General features: G+C 39.1%; 2 protein-coding genes across 2 annotated transcripts in view; both read right to left on the bottom strand.

Annotated features, from left to right (window-relative positions):
* LOC125243939 (gastrula zinc finger protein XlCGF57.1-like) overlaps positions 1–20,017 on the bottom strand; it is an 848,513-nt gene that overhangs the window by 667,111 nt on the left and 161,385 nt on the right. The gene's annotated exons all lie outside the window — the stretch shown is intronic.
* On the bottom strand, positions 1,149–4,378 carry LOC125244860 (zinc finger protein 239-like). The gene has a single exon (XM_048155221.1). It carries the CDS (start codon positions 4,323–4,325, stop codon positions 3,471–3,473), a length of 855 nt encoding a protein of 284 aa, XP_048011178.1. The 5' UTR covers positions 4,326–4,378; the 3' UTR covers positions 1,149–3,470.

Here is a 20,017-nt window from a genome sequence, read left to right as displayed (position 1 = left end):
TTAGATTCAAGATTGCCAATCGTAAAATAGAAGGCTGCTAATTTGTGAACTGATCTTTTAGACCCCAAGGGGTTTGCAACTTTATATTCGGCAGTGTACAGATGTAATCTTACAATATTTGGATATTCAAAAAAGGGGCTCTCATGAAAGAATTCTCCATCTGTGTAACTGCTTAAAAAATCTGTACTTGGGGCTTGTTCACAGGTTCTTCTATACGATTGAAATAGGTCCTGTTTTCAGAACATCTATGATAGGCACATACTGAAATGTGTCCTCCTTCCCCTGGCAATTGGTTCCAAGAATGTGCTTAACTGGCTCCACTAAATATATATGTTCTTTGCAATATTTGAAAAGTTGATAATCTGACTGAATATAGGCAAACACACTTTCTATAAGTGTCTGATTATTTAGCAGGTTATCCAAGTCTTCCTGGTACTCAAGTCTAAACCCAGATTTGGTCAAGTGGAATTTTATCATTTCAAAATAATTTTATTGAAAAAATTTCAAGATGAACTGCAAGCTGGAAACAATGGTATCCTGAGTTGCTTTAGGAAGTAAATGTTTTTCTTGAAGGTTTAATATAAAGAGGGCTATATGCCATCTCAGTCCCAATAACACAGTTTCTAAATCAATTCCAGGTGAAGAATTTTGGTTGTTCTCTAGCAGATCATCTTCAGGCACCTGCTCCTCACTTTCATTGTCATCTTCAACAACAGTAGCCTTTTCAAATAGGGGATGTTGCAAAGCTTTTCTGTGCTTTCGATAGATATGGTTTCTGTAATTTGCAACCGTTTTATATCTTCTAAAACATCCCTCAATGTTACAGGTAACACTAAAATCTGATTGGTGGTTATGTTGCACTTACAGGTGAGTTAGATACTTTGTGAGTTGAAACTTCACAACATCACAAAATGAACATTTATAAATTTTCATGTGTACCTCTGAAACTCTCTTTTGCATCAATGAGTTTTATATTTTGAATCCAGTGGCACGTGTTATCTACTGACCATTTATCAACCATGGTTATCTGGGGGGAAAAGAAAACGGCATAAATAACTTCACAAACCAACTATGCATTAACACCTGTTTGCCACCTGATGGAGTTTGGGTTCCCTGCCGCTGTTGCCTTTGGCTTGCTTAGTTGGGGACACTTGACATTTGATATTCTGGCCACTCCAGTTATCTCTGCATGTATATTTTAGGCAACAATAAAATTAACATATTAATACCCATGCATGTGGTTTAGGCAACGCAGTCAATAATTATCTTCACTGCATGTATATTTACAACCAAACAAACTATAAAACACCAGAATGGTATAAACCAGAACTATAAAACTTCCTCTTTTAATTTACATTTTAAAAATATTAAACATATGTGGTTCAGGCAATATGTGCTTATAGTTTGCAATCATAAAACACAAATCCGTCTTTTTTTGTTAAATGTCTGTTTTAATGATCAATAATAGCCATTATAAAAATATAAGCAAAAGGTACATTTACATTTACAGGTATAAGAAGCTACAATAAAAATTAAAGCAAACAGTTCAGTCAAACGTTCAAAGTCAGCACTCTAATAAACTACAACGGTAAAGTTAAATAGCCTAAATATATTAAGTTATGAAACTTTACCCTCAGCCAAAACGATTTTCCAGGGAACAAAATATAGATTAATAAAACCAAAGATTGCCTGTTACAAAAGATTAATTTTATCTCATGTTTAACCACTACAGAGTCATCAGAGTCAGCAGCAAACATCAGAAGGACTAGCCGAGGTAAGGCTGCTCTCGGCGGTGTACATGAGCGCTGAACGCCCAGTGATCATCTGGATCTCACAACTCCGACAACGTCAGATCAAATTTTCAAATAGGGCTTTCTTTATCAATAAACCACAGATTTGATCTTGGTGCTGTTGCTCTGTGTCTGCTGTTGAATTATCCAGGATGAGGAGCAACCCCTGATGTGATTGTGAAGCACTTACAGTGTACATAGTAAAGCGCTATATAAATGCCTCATTTATTCATTAGTTATCCATTTCTTAATATGCATTCTTGTCTGTTCTTGTGAAACATCATCAGTTGCTGCCCGAGTACTGATCCAATTCAAAGTTCACATCTAGCCAAGTACAATCCCCGGATGTGTTCTTTTATCGAGGATGCATCGAGCCAGGTATCCCAGAATGCCTCTCGCATCAACCAGCAACAGTTAAAACTACATGACAAGGCATAATAACATGGGGGACATTGGGGGGTATTTTTTCCCAAAGTGAGCCGTCTGTTCCAGTCCACTACAATTTGGAGTGGTTAAGGCCTGGCTATATGTCATTTCCCAAGTTCTGCTCCATCTCGTGCACAGTTGAGTGTGCAAGCCTTTCAAAGATAATTATTTACCCTTGAGCACGGACGTGTCTCGCATGCAGTTCTGTCCGTGCATCTTTCAAAGTATAGTAAACCACAGATGCACGTGGATCACAGAGTTCGACACATACTATTACCAGACATCATGTCATCAATAGGACATTCGCTGGGCAGGATCGGAGAAGAAAAATAGTGCATCCACCATTGCAACATAGTTCAGAATATACACCAAGAGAACAGGAATTAAAAAAACGATGGGGAAAGCATGCCTCTGAGTTTATTCGTCTTGTTTTTGAATTGTTTTTTTACACTCTTCTTTGACGACTGCACATTGTGCTCAGTACTGTGTGTATTGCCACCTAGTGGGCTCTTCTGTCTTGCTTGCGCATGCGCTGTTGCATGTGCACCATCTGCGCAGTCTCGAAATTTGGGCTGCATGCGGACGGGGTTGTGGCCACGAGCCTGCCGCATGATGAAAATTACGAACATCAAATTCACAAACGCGGACGGCCGAAGTATACCCGGGGCTTCAGTGGTCACAAAAATTCAGCTGCAGGCTGCCACTGTTCAGAGAGCAAAGATAGTCCACAGTCTAGTAAACGTTTCTTTGTTGTGCCGACTGAAAACACATGAGAAACATCATGTGACTGGAGAGACTCAGACATTGCAGTACTGAATATTGAACAGTCCACGCATGTGGATTTGGATTAAACAGGTAATCGCTTTGATGCCGTGCCTGAACACCGTTTATCCCTTCACAGTGGCGAATAGCGGATGGGCACACAGGGCTGTTAAATTATTGTTATTATTATGCTACTTTTATTATTAAATTAATATTGCAATTCATTTAACTGATGCACTGCGAGCATAATAAAAGATTAGATGGTATACTCCTCATTTAAAAAAGAAACTTGTTTAACCTTATAACACTCTATCGTCCCGCCAGCAGACCACTGGGTCGTTAAAGGGTTAAACTTGTTTGCTTAAAATTTTTGTGAATAATTTGCTGATGCAGGTACAAAAATACGTTTTGTAACTGCAAAACAAAAATAAATAAATAAAACTTGTAGCCCATGGCGCCAACTATAGCTGGAGAGGAGAGATTTGGCTGTGGCTAACTTACACAAAAGAGGGATTGTTGTTCAGCACATAAAAATGAACTACTTAATTTCACACTGTGGTGATGTGGTTTCTCCACTGCGTGGATCTTCATGTGTATCTTCAGGTTACTTTTAATAGTGAAAATCTTCCCACACTCATCACACGTGTGCGGCTTCTCTCTGCTGTGGATCCTCTCATGTGTTTTCAGATGTGATGACTGATTGAATCTCTTGTCACAGTGTGAACACTTGTAAGGTTTTTCTCCAGTGTGGATCTTCTCATGTCTTTTCAGATGTGCTAACTGACTGAATCCCTTGTCACAGCGTGAACACTTGAAAGGTTTTTCTCCAGTGTGAATTCTCTGGTGCTTTTTTAAATCGCTCCATGTAGTAAAAGTCTTCTCACACTCAAAGCACATGTACTCTCTCACACCAGTATGTGTTTTCTCATGTTCTTGTAAATTATACAGCTGTGAAAAACTCTTTCCACACACAGAACATGAATGTGGCTTCTCCTTTGTATGAACTGTCAGATGTCTCTTCAGGGCTGATGACGTAAGAAATGTTTTGTCACACTGATCACATGTGAACGGTCTCTCTCCAGTGTGAACTTTCATGTGACTCTTAAGATGTCCTCTTTGTTTGAATCTCTTCCCACACTGATCACATGTGAACGGCTTCTCTCCAGTGTGAACTCTCATGTGAACCTCAAGATATTGTTTGGTAGTGAAACTCTTCCCACATTGATCACATGTGAACGGCTTCTCTCCTGTGTGGATCATCATGTGTTCTTTAAGTCTTGATGATTGACTGAAACTCTTCCCACACTGATCACATGTGAACGGATTCTCTCCAGTATGAACTCTCATGTGAATCTCAAGATGTTGTTTGGTTGAGAAACTCTTTCCACACTGAGTGCAGGTTGTAGATTTCTTGGCCCTTTTCTTTAAAAATGTCTTTTTAGTCTTTGAGCGACTCAAAGGTTTTTCTCCAGGTTTGTCATGATGTTTCTCCTCCACTTCACTCAGTTCTTCACTCTCCTCCTTCACTTCCGTCAGCTCTGAAATGAAAGAAGAAAAAACTATAATTTCATTTTCAGTAAATCAAAATAAAGAGAGAAATATGAAGTCAAAGGTCATAAAATTGAGACTTGTTGTGATAGACAACTGCTACAAAACATTACGATCATTTTGATGCATTTGCATAAATCAGTTGCAAATGTCCCTGAAACTTTAACATTAATCTTCCAATCGTAAAGGACCAGCTGTCGTTCCAGCGACAGAATCCAGTGGTCTGGTGAAGGAATAATGTGTGTACGTCTTTTCACCGCTCCTGTGAAATTCACTTAATTTTAGACTTTAGTCTCAATTTTACTTTAGCTGCTCGTTTAATCTGACTCCTATTTCAAATGTTTTTACATCAAGATTTACTGAATTAAGACAATCAGCACTGAATGGACGTCTTCTGGCTACAGAATTTCCCAAATAGCTGCTCTGCCACCTTCCCTTAAATAATTCTTAATAATTTATAAATAATATTAAGAAAATAAAGAAAACATTGCTCTGAAATATTTTGAGTAATATATTTGATCAATGACAAAATGAACTAATGTGATATTAACAGCCATATTTTGACATTTGATATTTAATTAATTTTCCTAAAACTGTGTAATTATTAAGGGCCGTTCACAGCAGACTTCTCCTTCCACTGACTTCCTTTCATACACATGTGAATGTGGGACTCCAGAAACACAAGATCAAGTGAAGTTTGCAGTAAAGTGGAGTAGACTGTATGTTTTAAAATTTTGGAGTGATTTTTATTTGTTATTTATGTTTTTAAAAATATATCAAGTCATATCTCGACCGTTGCCGTGTCTGTTGAAAGTTCACATGCTCAAAGTCTAGACTGACTGCATCTTTAAATGTGTTATTATCAGTGACATGATTCACTCAACCCTGTTACTTCTGACATGATTTTCCTCCTTTCAAAACCAGAGGATTTCTTAAAACTGTGACGCCCAGGAAGTGACATCATCTGGGCTCTTTTCTACAGCATGATGGGAGGACAAGAAAATAATCTCAATCCATTGTCTCAGTTTTTACACAAATGAACGACTGCATTCATCAACCCTGTTACCAAAGTTACTCTAAGAAGAGATTTTGCTCAAGTTACACTCACAACCCTGTCAGTCATTCTGGAAAGTTCATTTACTTCATACATTTTGGTGTTTACAGTTTATTCCTAAAAAATAACAGTGTTGAAAACTATATTGAAAATGCCTAAATTCTGGAAACACTTCTGCTAATTGTGAACCAGATATGAAACAAATGTAAAATATTTAGTTTGATCTGATGTTGACAATCAGTATGAAGTTGAAACTTCCCTTTACTGATCTAGAAAAGAACATTATGTATCATTTCATAGTTTCTAAATATGCAGAAGTGTTTGAATCTTTCTAACATGAATGTTGTCATTTAAAGTTCAGTATGTATTTGATAGTTTATCTAAATGTGCAAGAACATGAATGTTGTTCAGCATCATGAATGAATGAAGAATAAACACCAACCTCTTTGTTCTTCAGTATCTTCAGTGTGTTTCATTCTGCAGGGTTCTGGATCACTCATGTTCTTTGCAGTTTTCAGCTCTTCCTGATGCTTCAGTGCTCGTCTGATGGGAATATTCCAGTTTTTATTGGAGAACTGCTGTGGGAGGAGCTTCACTGATGATGTGAGTGATGTGGGAGGAGCTTCACTGATGATGTGACTGCTGTGGGCGGAGCTTCACTGACTGAATTACAGATTGGTTGGAGGAGCTGATCTGCCCAAATCAAAAATATCAGTTACTGTGTTTGTTTTTATAGGGTTAAAGTCCAGATATCAAATTAAATGTACAAAAAGTGAATTTAAATAGAAAACCCATTAAATCCAAGTGTCTATTTTAATGTTTCAAATTACTTTTGTGAAAACCAAATGTTTTAATGTCCCATTATCATGTAGTGTAACAGATATTTTTATGTAAAAATGAAACAACATTTATTTTGACCAGTACTTAATAAAGTATATAAAAGAGTAAGAGATCATACTAAATTTCATTATATTTTAAATGTATAAAGATTTCAAATGAAAATTAAAGAGTATTTTGGGCTGTACTGTGATCCTTCAATACAGTGTTTGAATGTTGTCAAATGATTCTTGTTCTAAGTATGCATGACAAGTTGTTTTCTTTCTTTCTTTCTTTTTTCTTGCTATATTAACCCCTTTTGTATTTCACTCTTAAACTAATTGCATTAATCATTTATATCCATCTATCGTAAAGCAAATGAGGCAGAATTAGAAGCAAAAAGTTATAAATTAAACTTTATTCTGTTTCTTCATTAAAATAATGGCAAATATCTAGAAAATTAGTAAAGAACTGTAAGAAAAACATTTATGGCATGAAGACAGAAATAAACAAACATAAACACCATCAAATACCCTCAGTCTGTTGACAGCAATGAAATGAGCTTTAAGTGTCAATTTACAGCAGATCTGAAGACATCAGCATAATAAATGAGGTGAAAACAGGAACTATTGACATGAAATAAAGAGTGTTTTCAGCAGTTTCTCTGTTAATATTGATGATCCTCAGACTATCAACACTCATTCAACAAGACATTAGCAGATCATCTCACTTTATTCTGACTGTTTGCTGTTAGAAACACATTATTGGAGTCACAATGTATGAGAAAATCCTATAAACTGCTCTAGTGAAAAACAATACTGTTATCTCTACATGGCATGGATAAAACACTCTCACATGAGCCTCACAGGAGGCGTTTGTAACAATAAAAATACTTATTTTATTGGATTCGATACAAAGCAGTTAAAACTTAAACCATCTTAAACTCTATAATCTAGCTTTATCCAGCAATATTGGAGATGCTGTTACGCGTCCCTCGATCATTTATCCTCTCTGAAATTGGTCCCAGTTTTCAAGTGTTTATTAATTCATCTTTGGATGCTGGGTTAGTCCCAACACATGCTCTACAGGTGAGCCTGATATGAAACACCAAAAACAATCCTGAGGAGTTTAAATGTGGGATGTCAAAGTTCAAAATGAACAAAGCTCATATTAATCTGCAGATTATACAACATAAATATTACAAAACACACACAAATGTCACATATATTGTCAGTCGTGTGTCTTTTAATCATTCAGCTTTAACCCTGTGATTCTTCAGGTAGGGTCAGGATAGTCAGATCTGCCTCAATCATAAAGTTCTCACCCGCCGCAGCTGAAGATCTTCAGGAGTGATGGAGCTTCTGTTCTGAGGCTCAGTTTAAGTAAAGTCTCACAGGAGGCGGTCATGACAATATAAACACTTTTTTATTGGTCACGACGATACAAAACAGATAAAACTTAAATCAGCTTAAGCTAAAAAGCTCTATAATCTTCACTTAATGCAGTTCATCTGAGGAAACCTTTCACTCCTCAGACTCTCATTCTGGTTTATATTTCTGAAAACTCATTTTAGTGTATTTCATTTACATTGAGTTCACACTTTGATTCATCCTCTCTAATCTACATGTAGCCTATACTGGTGATTATACTGGATTTAATACAGATCACTGCTTTGATATTTTAAATATGAGATGATTCTGTATTATTAACTCTACTTTGTGCTGCTCTATATATGATGTTTTATAAACGTAGTTCAGGAGGAACAAGTCAAATAAGATACCCAATCATTACAACATCTTAATCATTACGTCATCTCAACCAGCTGTCAACAATCTGTAATCAACATGTCTACCCAATCGGCATGAGTTCAGGCCTGTATATAATCACAGTCAAACTCACCCAAGGATCCTCGACAGTTTCCAGGGTTTGGTCCCGCCCTAAGTTCCTAACATGTCCGAAGTCGCGTCCGATGAAGAATCTTTCATCCTCGAGGAATCTTTGCCACAATCCTCTGGCCTTAAGAACAATTTTTCTCCAATCCAACGGCATTATTTCGGAGGGGCGTCAGCCCAAACAAACGGGTCCCTGCATGCCAAAACGCCGAGGCCTGTCGCCACGTCTGAATCATCCGCGATATCCTTCTGTGTATTTCCATACTCTGGCCCATTCAATCATTACTGTCATAGAAAAATGACAATAAGGCAACCAAGCACCAAGCTCGAGTCTCGGGCAATGCCGCCTCTTCCCGCGACGGAACGGGCCTTCTTCCAGCGCCAGGCCGCCGCAGCAGGCCTTCAGTAAGCCCGGAGCCGCGCCGCAGTGCAGATCCAGTTCCCAGCCGGCTCACATTCTCCACTCCATCGGCTCAACCTCGCAAGAAGCAGTTTAAATCCTTCTCGTCGTCTTTCCTGAATTTTCAGTCATTCCATCTGGATCAATGTTGATCGGGGGATTGTTTCTGTGACTTGCCGTTATAAATTACTGTGCCGCTTCCTTGTGGTTAAACACGCAAACAGTGGCTCATATATCACGTTCAGTTCGCACGCTGAATCACTATGAAACTCGGAACTTACTGTCATCGCTGTTCTGCGATTTATCAACAAATCGCTTGGAAACTTAAAGTAATAGTATGCATTTCTGTAACTTCAACCCACAGCTTCACTATTGAGACGAGGCACAGACTGGTAGGACAAATTCTTAAAATCGTTCTTTTGCTGATGCATTTAAATAAATTTTACCGTTCCTATTCATCTGTATGTTCATCTATATTTAGAACTAGCAGAAATCTGTAAGTAACGTAACGAACCATAGACAAATAACCAGTGAATAAACTGTTATGTTGTATGTTCCTACGCAGTTTGAGAAAGCATGGAATTTGATTTGAGTAATTTGAGTACCAGGTCTGGATAAGTATTGGGAAATAGCAAAAAAAAAAAAAAAAAAAAAAACACTATGCAAAGCTCTTTTACAAGCTAGTCTCTTTTGATCTTTACTAAATGAAGGTGCACGTGACTCAAACCAGCAACAGTTAAAAGAACAAACGATCATCTAAATCAGTCTGTAGCCTACTTTGCTGTTTGATGATTGTTCAACATCAATCAATGACAGTACAAACTGTAAACGACAGTATGGTATCAAACAATCGTGCCAGAGGTGAATATATGCAGGTTATAAAGCATTTTAGGCTTATTAATAAAAATTAATAATCGATTTCTCAGCCTTGCACAGTTTCGCTGAACTCAAACTGAATTTATGGGCTTTAACTTAAATACAGTTAATTTCTAGGCCTCACCACATAAGGAAAAATAGGATATTTTTATTTGTTTCCATCTTCATAGATGGTCCAAACTGTTCTAAACAGGAACTGCTATCTTTGCTCAGCTATCTCCTCTCTCTTGCTTCTTCGATTCATGCACTAGAAGACAGGCGTCAGGCCGCAGTGAGCCTGGGCTGGGCCCCAGATTCCCCACTCTCCTCCTCCCTCCGCCTAGCCACACACCGCAGTTTCCCAGGTGCCACACCACATACAGCTCTCTTCGCCCTCTTGGCGAATGCCTTCCCTCCTAGCGTGAGGATGCCTCTGCTAGCAGAGCAAGCTCCGCTGTTTCAGCCATTTCATCCCACCGTCTCTTACCCTATCCATTGTCTGTGGCCTGTAGATGTTAGCGTGAGGATGCCTCCGCTAATAGCGCAGGCCCGGTCATCAGTCTCAAACTCTCTTTTTGTCTTTGGTCTACAGCTCAACCATGGACCTTAGCGTGAGGCTGCCTCTGCTAGTGGTGCAGGCCCAGATCCCATATTTTACTCCCCAGTTTCCCTCTTTTCTACACTTTTTGTTCCTCCCCAGGCTCCAGGGACTGACCCAAGCGTGAGGTTGCCTCCGCTAGCGGCGCAGGCCCAGAGGCCTTATTGGACTCCCAGCTTCCCTCTTTTCTACACTTCTTGTTCCTCCCCAGGCTCCAGGGACTGACCCAAGCGTGAGGTTGCCTCCGCTAGCGGCGCAGGCCCAGAGGCCTTATTGGACTCCCAGCTTCCCTCTTTTCTACACTTCTTGTTCCTCCCCAGGCTCCAGGGACTGACCCAAGCGTGAGGTTGCCTCCGCTAGCGGCGCAGGCCCAGAGGCCTTATTGGACTCCCAGCTTCCCTCTTTTCTACACTTCTTGTTCCTCCCCAGGCTCCAGGGACTGACCCAAGCGTGAGGTTGCCTCCGCTAGCGGCGCAGGCCCAGAGGCCTTATTGGACTCCCAGCTTCCCTCTTTTCTACACTTCTTGTTCCTCCCTAGGTTCCAGGGGCCAGCCCGAGCATGAGGCTGCCTCTGCAAGTGGCCCCGGTCACAGCCGTTCCTCCAGCCTGCCTTTCCTGATTTTCTCTTCTCAACATTACTTTATTTATATCATGTAAACAGCATTAAGAACCTTCAAGCTCCCAGCAGACCACTTTTCCAGTCATTCGTTCCCCATAGGAGCAACAACCACAGCTGCTCAATAAGGCCTTTCCCAGCATCAGATTCAAACACTTGGTCGCTGGTCATAAGAAGCTTTTAAGAACTACATCAAACTGTTTCCACATTAAAGAAGCCTAACAAACGCTTATCAGCTAGGTTTTCAGCTCCAGCTCATATTCTCACACATACCCACAAGCCATATCAAACTCAACTAATACCGTCATTCCAATAAAATGGGAATGATCTCATTGCCAGTGCAGCGATGTCGCCTCGGTTCCCGCAGGAGCTCAATTCTTCTGGCCCTTCTCTCCACTGCCACAGCAGTGATGTCCCCTTGGCTCCCGCAGATCAGTTCTTCTGGCTAATTTCTCCACTGCCACAGCAGTGATGTCGCCTCGGCTCCCACAGGGGCTCAGTTTCTCTGGCTTTTTCTCTCCACTGCCGCAGCAGTGATGTCGCCTCGGCTCCCACAGATCAGCTCTTCTGGCTAATTTCTCCACTGCCGCAGCAGTGATGTTGCCTCGGCTCCTACAGATCAGTTCTTCTGGCTAATTTCTCCACTGCCGCAGCAGTGATGTCACCCCCGTTCCCGCAGGAGCCCAGCTCTTCCTAAACTCACCCTCATCCAATGTTGCAAGAAATCTCCCGGTCTTCAAACTAACCCTCTAAACAGATGATTCAAACCACCCAGTCAAATCTGTCAAACTTCTATCTGACACCATGAGTATTGAGCTCCCATAAGAAAACAGTAGAAACAGTATACATTTTCTATTCTCGTTCAACTATGGCTGGGCTTATCCGTCCGATCGCTGTGAGTATTGAACTCCCGTCGGACTGCGCGAGAGCCCTCCCAGTCGAAAATAGCTAAACGTTTTGCGTTTATGCCATCAGGGGCTTACCCGTCCGATCGCAGCGAGTATTGAACTCCCGTCGGACGTTGCTAGAGCGCTTACCAATCTAAAATAATTAAACATTTACCTCACTGCCAGCAGGGGCTTACCCGTCCGATTGCAGTGAGTATTGAACTCCCGTCGGACGCCATGAGAGCCTCCCAATCCAAAATAACTAACGTTAACCTCACTGCCAGCGGGGGCTTACCCGTCTGATTGCTGCGAGTATTGAACTCCCGTCGGATGCCACAAGAGCCCTTACCAAACATTAACCCCTCTGCCAGCGGGGGGGCTTACCCGTCCGATCGCAGCGAGTATTGAACTCCCGTCGGACGCCGCTAGAACCCTCCCAATCTAAAATAACTAAACATTCACCCCATGCCAACAGGGGCTTACCCGTCCGATCGCAGTGAGTATTGAACTCCCGTCGGATGCCGCAAGAGCCCCCCAATTACTAAACGTCCTCCCCACCGTCAGCTGGGGCCTACCCGTCTGATCGCAGTGAGTATTGAACTCCCGTCGGACACCTAAAGGGGCCCCCTCAGCTGAAGCTACCCTTCTAGTCGCCGCAAGTAACGAACTCCCGTCGGATGCCATTCCTTCTCAGTGTTCTGGCTGGTGGGGTTTTACCCATCCGATCGCTGCGAGTATTGAACTCCCGTCGGATGCTGCAGATGCCCCCAGCCAAAACATCTAAACCTTATCTTAGTTTGCTGGTCAAAGAGGTTTATATTCATCGGTTCGCTGTGAGTATTGAACTCCCATCAGATAGAACCCTCCCGATCCGGCAGACAGCTTTCTCCTTGCAAACATCAGCCTTATTTCTATATTTTTGGGGGGTTACAGTTCCCGGCTGCTGTCCGTAGCCAACATTTTGCATTTTTGGGGGGGTACTCTGTGTTCGGGCCGATTACCGAGCTCGGAGCCCTCTCCCCGGACAGCACGCCAAATACGTTTACCAATTAATTTACTTGACTTATTTGTAAGTGTGAACTCGTGAATTTGAAAGGTTTTGTGATCATTGTCTCTTCTGGCCTAATTTCACTACTGCAATCAATGTACTTGTTATTGGAAAATCAAACTTTAAGTTCATATCTCTGTAGTTATTCATCTTTAGTGGTTGATGATGGTGAGTGTGTGTTGATTTTTGTGTTATTAATGTCATATTGTGAGAAATAACAGTATTGTCTGTAGGGTCTGCACAGTCTCAAAGATGAGCAGGTCCCACCATAAACTGGGTTTAAGTCCCAATTCACAGAACTTCGGTTTGTAAATCTTACATCTCATCCGGCCCGGCATACACTAATGGATCACGAGACTCTTTTTTTATGACTATTGCGATAAGTCCCGAACCTCTCCTCCGCAAAGGAGATGCGAACACCACGGATCGGGTTTCGAGGAGACAGGCCCGAATTCCAAACGGTCATAAAAAGGAAAATACACGCACGCACCCACAGACACACACACACATACAAAAGCCCTACATAAAGACTGTATACACAAATATTATACCTGCAAATATGAATGTATCTGCCATTATGGTGCTTGTTGCATGTATGTGTTACTAATGTAGAATCGTAGAATTGACTGTAGTAGGTTAGTTTTCATGTTAAACGATAGTATTAGAGTATAAAGTGTATCTTCTTTATGTGATGAGAGACACCTGTCGAGTTTGATCTCTCCGTAAAGCTGTGAGTCCGAGCTATTCACCCATGTACGTTACATTTCTGTCAAATGCATCGTTCAATGTTTAATAGTACTATGAAGAAAATGCACTGATTTGACATACCATAAATTAACTCGGGGGACAGGACAAAGGGATGTGGAAAAACCGCCAAATTGCAACGCTATCATTGGAGGACGTTATCAAGAAGGCGTTCTGGCCTGTTGTCCTTAAAATACCATGACACACGTCTTTTCGATGCACACGTTTCCTGCACAAGTTCCTGCCGTAGAAACGGACTCTCTTCTCTATCTTCCGGTCATCTTACTTCCAGTTAAGCCTTCGTTTGAAACTTCGTGGAACATCACCTCCTGAAGGACCATCCACCACACTGAGCGCTCCGAAACTCGAAGCACCACAACGAACCTATATGCAAGTATTTAAGATTTTAAATACTGGGTTTCCTTGCTGGCTCTTTAAGGTTAACTGCTGGAATTGGCCATTCTTTGATCATCTCGCTCTTTTCTGCCTTTACTTTCACCTGTATGTAATTGTGTACATTTATCCGTATAACCTTTGTATTACCCGTTCTGTATATTAAATACATCATATCCATGCTTATTTTGTTCACTTGCTCATTTAGCAACAACCGAGTCACTTTAACGTTCTGATTCTAATATCCTTGCTTTACGTTTGGATGCTACCATAGAAATTTATCTTCGTGGCCAGAGGGTAATATTTCTGTCGTAAGAGCGTGTGGATAACTTACCGGTTTGCTGGACGGACCGGTAGTTCTCTACATAATTATTAAAACAGAACTAATCATATATGTGATTGATTAGAATTCGTTGTAGTTAATTCACCATATATGGTTAATTCCCCCTTGGGTCGGTATGTGCATAATAATAATTCATAAAACCTTATGAATTATTATATTCATATTCCACCCATAAATTGATTAATAACTGCAAATCGTCACATGTCTTTCACTAGAGCAGTTTATAGGATTTTCTCAAATATCCTGACTCCAATAATCAGTTTCTAACAGCAAACACTCAGAATAAAGTATTGATGATGCTCAGACTATCAACACTCATTCAACAAGACATTCAGATCATCAGCAGATCATCTCACACTCTTTATTTCATGTCAATAGTTCCTGTTTTCACCTCATTTATTATGCTGATGTCTTCAGATCTGCTGTGAATTGACACTTAAAGCTCATTTCATTGCTGTCAACAGACTGAGGGGATTTGATTACTACAAATATGTACATTTATTTCTGTATTCATGCATAATGTTTTTCATACTGTGTAGGCATCTTGCACTTCATTCTTATTTTGGCCTGCATTAACCACATCAATTTCTTCAGGTACACCTTCACCAACATGTGCTCCCTCACCTGCAGAAGACTATTCTACAACTTCACATAGATGAACCGGTGCTATCTGAGTGACATTCCAGCTTCTATGATATCTGGAAATATGAGATGAAAATGATGTTTTTACACTGAAAGTTTCAGAACATCCATCAAAGGGTCAAGTTACAGTCAGCCCCTCTAGTATGTGGCTACTCAAGTGAGACACAGTTGGCAAAATGCAAGCTGGAAAAAAGAAAGAAAACCACTAATTTAGATTATCTGTAACTGGCTGCTGACACGCATGAACAGCAAAATTAGGACTTTCATGAGAACGTACCTTGCTCACAAGTTCAATATCCACCATCTCCTTTAATGATGCATGAAGTTGGAGGAATGGCTTCAAAAAAAACATGAAACACACTTTCCCTGTTGTGGAGTGGCTGTTTTTGAGATGCAATACATCACAGTCCCCACAGAACCAATCCTCAGGAAGACACTCTCTGCACCTAGAGAGAGAAAAAAACAAAAACATTCTAATATAATACATTATTTCAGGCGAATAATTTATTTCAAATTTACTTTGATTAGTTCTGATCTGATTTTATAGGACTGCTCAGTAGCTCAGTGTTTAGCACTATCACCTCACAGCACAACGTTCCTATATTTACTTTTCTCATTAATGTGGTTTTCATCTGGGTATCCAAGTTTTCTACCATTCCACAAGACATGCATCTTAGCTTATAAAGCACTGAGCATTCATTCTCAGCAAACTGACCCTGGGTAATTCAAGTTTAATATTACTGAAAACCAACCTGATAACAGCAGGCTCGTGGCAAAGGCAACACGAGGGATGACCAACAGCCTCCTTTGCGATAAGGCATTGTAGGTGGTATGGTCTTGCCTCTTTCCAGCGCTCTGAGGCTTTCTGCTGCCGAAAAGACCATGATGAAGCAGAGCTTCTTTGAGGCTCAGCAGAAGGACATGATGCCTCTCCATATTTTTCTCTGTAAAAAATACAAAATAAAGCTGTAAAGGACGATTTAGATGAGGACCAATTAAAGTCAACTGATCAATATTTTGAATAAACCTTCATAATTCAGTATCAAACTGGACCAAATCTTTACTACATTGTGTTCTTAATCCATCTACTGCACTGTCAGTTTTTTCTAAGGGTTTTGTCTTTAAGTACTTTAATTTTACATGAATTTTAGATTTAAACTTAAATTCATCACTGTTATTTACCAAATTCCTCTTGAGGATTCAGTATTTCTGAGGGAACCTCCACACTGGATGACAGGGAACACTCAACCGGGGGTGTGTGACTGTAAAACACAGAAAAATAACAACAGGTTAGGCTATAACTGCAATCATGTTCTTTCTTTTTTTTTTAACCAACTGTATATACTGAACAATTTTTTAAATCAGACATATTTCTGTTAAGTACTTGGTAATGTCTTCTATAATAGTGCCACAAAAAGGTTTATGAACTTTTTAATGTCTTTTTGGATACTGGAGTATTTTAAATTCTCAACAATCAATTACAGTGTTCTAATTTCAGTTGGTCCACCATTTACATAATAAATTCAAACAAACGTCACATAATTCACATATAACCTGTAGCTGAGGCTTGGCGTTGCCCTCCTCGCCTTCCCCTCGGCTTGCCACGACCTACAAAGACCCTTTTGGAGGTCCGTGGAGGGTCTCCTCCAGAGCCTGACCGTTTCCTCTCCACAGCTGCTCTCTGTGTGTTGGAGTGAATATTTCTTGTAAGACTGATGTTGTTAAATGTACTGGAACCAAAAGAAATGTAACCAGTGAAAAGAAAACACAACAGTGTGTTAGTAAGGTGTTAATGGCTTGAATGAGCCTTGGCATAGAAGTCTCTGTAACTCAGGGGGATGGAGCTCCATTCTTCCAAAATATATTCCCTCATTTACATATGCCACAGAGCATGATAGGATGTTAATTGCTAAACTGCATCATGCCATATACCTGTCTGAAATCTAATACACTCATCCTTGCACATTCATTATGTCTTTACTTCAATTTGTCCCCCATCTGTATGTTATGTATGTATAAAATGATTGAGGTGTATAAAACTCTAACCCTGGCTTCAGCTAGAACGTGGTCATGTTTCAGTTCAAGAGCCATGCGTCTCCCTCTTGGTAATGGGGGTCCTGTGAGTCAAGGATATGTCTGGTGGCCACTGCAACACTGACAGAGACAGACAGACAGACAGATACAGATAAGACAGACAAGTAAACAAAGACAGAAATAGAGGAAAAACTGAGAAATTGAGATAGATAACAGAGATTGAAGAGATGGATAGAAATAAAGATGGACAGAGAGGTTGTGAGAGATAGAGATAGAAAATGATGAAGATAGATAGAGGTTGGCTCTTAAAAGTCCCTTTGGGTTTTCTAAATCAGGTGTATCTATAGGGTGAAGGTGAAGTTTGACAGGATCTGCAGGGAGAACAGAAAATGTTCATTATATAGTGAAGGCTAGATATGTTGAAAAAAAGGTTTAAAATGTGTACCCCGATAGTGAGAGATACCAGTTTTCATAAAAATATTTTTTTTTCTTAAAATAAATCAATAAAATTCACGTTTTTCCCATTTTCTGTATGACTGCACAAAAGGCGCGTCTTTTTTCTTCTTTTTTTACTGTTAATATGGAAACCATTGGTCGGCCTTTAATTCGTTGCTCTAACACGTAACATGTAAACCATGTGAGTCTAATGGCAAAGAAAAGCATCAATTATAACATTTAAACAAGTTTGATCATTACATTCAAGTCTCGTGGCTTACCTGGAAAGTGGTTCGAGCGCAATGAAGGAGAATTCACGGCCTGCAAAAATCACCCAATCACGAAGCGGACTGGCTCCGTCTCCATAGCAACGGATGCTGAGGCTCACGGGTAATGCGGGCGTCCACTAATTAATTTTTTATTTTACTTTAATTCAATTAATAACCACAACTAAACCCCTTTCTCACAATAGAAGGAGAATCAAATAAAACTGATGGTCATGAACATTAACGTATTGTTGAATTATCAAGCACACTTTCGTGTTTATGTGTTGAAAGAAAGATGAGGATATCATTAAAAGAGAATCGGCGGTGGGTCATCAGGTAGTTTTATCTAGATTAACATAGTAAAAGTAGATAAGGCTCATGGGTACTGTAATATTTAGTTTACTGTCCGATTTGACACACCAAATAGATGGAAAAACGGCATTTCTCAGAAAAGAAACCTCATATTCATAACTCCCGACGCATATTAACAAATAACGGTCACTATACGATGTTGAGAGTAAAATAAAGATTAAAATTTGAAGCTCGAGTCTTAAATCTTTTTAATGATGTATAGTTTGTCAAGGGAATTACATTAAATCTAACAGTAAATTTGAACTAATTTAAGCAAAGAAGCTTTGGTGTGTCTGCATGCCAGTGCAGGTTAACAGGTTAAACAAATGAGATTTATATAAGAAGGAGGAAACAATGGAGTTTGAGACTCACTGTATGTCATTTCCATGTACTGAACTCTTGTTATTCAACTATCACCAGATAAATTCAATTTTCAATTCGATGGCACCTTTAAATTAGAACTAGTTTTCACATATATGAGCATAATTTGTCACTTTTTCACTTTTTAAAAAACAATAATTTATTTGTCATTCAGATGACCATCCTAATTTTGAAGGCTCATCACTTGTCAATTAAGAGATATATATAATTTACAAGAGAGGTATTAAAAGAAGGGCTTTGGCAATTTAAAAACTTGGAAGGCCATTTAAAATATTTTTGCATTATTTATGAAATTTATGACAGTAACAGGATTGACAATTGTCACAGGACTGACCAGAGTAACAGGGATGACGGGACACATGTTCTTCAGGATACACTCTACATATTTGTTTACATAATACTGTAAAGTTTCTTTATTAGTTTACTGTAAACTTTATTCAACATTATATTACTTTGCATTCACTTTGCATAGCTGTATTAGTGAAACATTCAATTTCTAAGAGATCAAGAGATAAGAGAAAAGTTTTCACAGAACTTAAAATATATGAAAGATGATCAGATCTTGGTCTTCCTATGATCATCTGAAATCAGATTAAATAGTTTACACATTTCATTTAAATATTACGTTTATATAATATATTTAAATAGTTAATACTTTAACAAGATTTGTGTACTAACAATACTAATACTAACCATACTAAAAACACTAACTAATAAAAATGTAACTGATGCTCACATTGACCCACTCACACTGAATGATACAGACATTTGATCACTAAAACACCTGGGATGACTTTTTAAAATGGTTGTATTTTACACAGATAAATGTTAAATTCAGTGTGGATAAGATGATGGTCATCCCTGTTACCCACATGTCAGGACCTGTTACTCAAGAAGTAACAGGGCTGACGGTAACAGGTTTGACAATTTCAAGCTTACTTGTTAATTTGCTAGCTAACAGACCAGATCACAAAATCACTATTGCAATTTTAATGGATATTACTTGTAGATGATGATTATTTTACATTAAATAAATAAGTTTTACATTGCATGAACCCCATAAATCACCAAAAATAGAACATTATAGAAAATAGAGAGAATTTATTGTGTTTTAACTGTTAGAATACTGGTTGAGGGATGATGTAACTTCTTGGAAGTGATGTCACTGAATGTATCATTATTTTACAAGGGGTTTTTAAGTGAGGGATAACAGGGCTGACATGAAATCAGGGACACAGATAAAATGATTTATATTTTATAAAAAATAATGTATACTTATGCCAAAACATTTCTTGACAATAAGACTATACTTAGAACAATATGCAAATGTGAGTTTTGTATCATTTTGCATTTAATTTGCAAATTAAAAGTCTGGCTGAAAAAGAACAATTATTGCAAGGGACAGGCCAAAAACCTGACCATGATCAGAATAAATGCAATTTTAATTATTTAAAATAATATTTAATTGAATTAACTTTGGCGTAATATTGATAAAACAATAGACAGTATTGACATGTTTTTAAATCACAAGTTTATTTGTTGTTATAGTACTTAAATGTCTGATTATTTCTGAGGGACACAAAAGGCACCAATTTTGTGGAATGACCCATTTTGTTGTATTATTGTTTTATTCAAGTTATATTGAAAAAATAACAGTAATGTCTTTCAAAAGAGCAGTTGTATAGTCTTTTCTCATATATTATCATATATTCTATGTTCAGTTTCTAACAGCAAAC

Source organism: Megalobrama amblycephala, linkage group LG1 (assembly GCF_018812025.1).
Source record: "Megalobrama amblycephala isolate DHTTF-2021 linkage group LG1, ASM1881202v1, whole genome shotgun sequence".
In the NCBI taxonomy this organism is placed as follows: domain Eukaryota; kingdom Metazoa; phylum Chordata; class Actinopteri; order Cypriniformes; family Xenocyprididae; genus Megalobrama; species Megalobrama amblycephala.
This window is presented reverse-complemented; position numbering and strand designations above follow the sequence as displayed.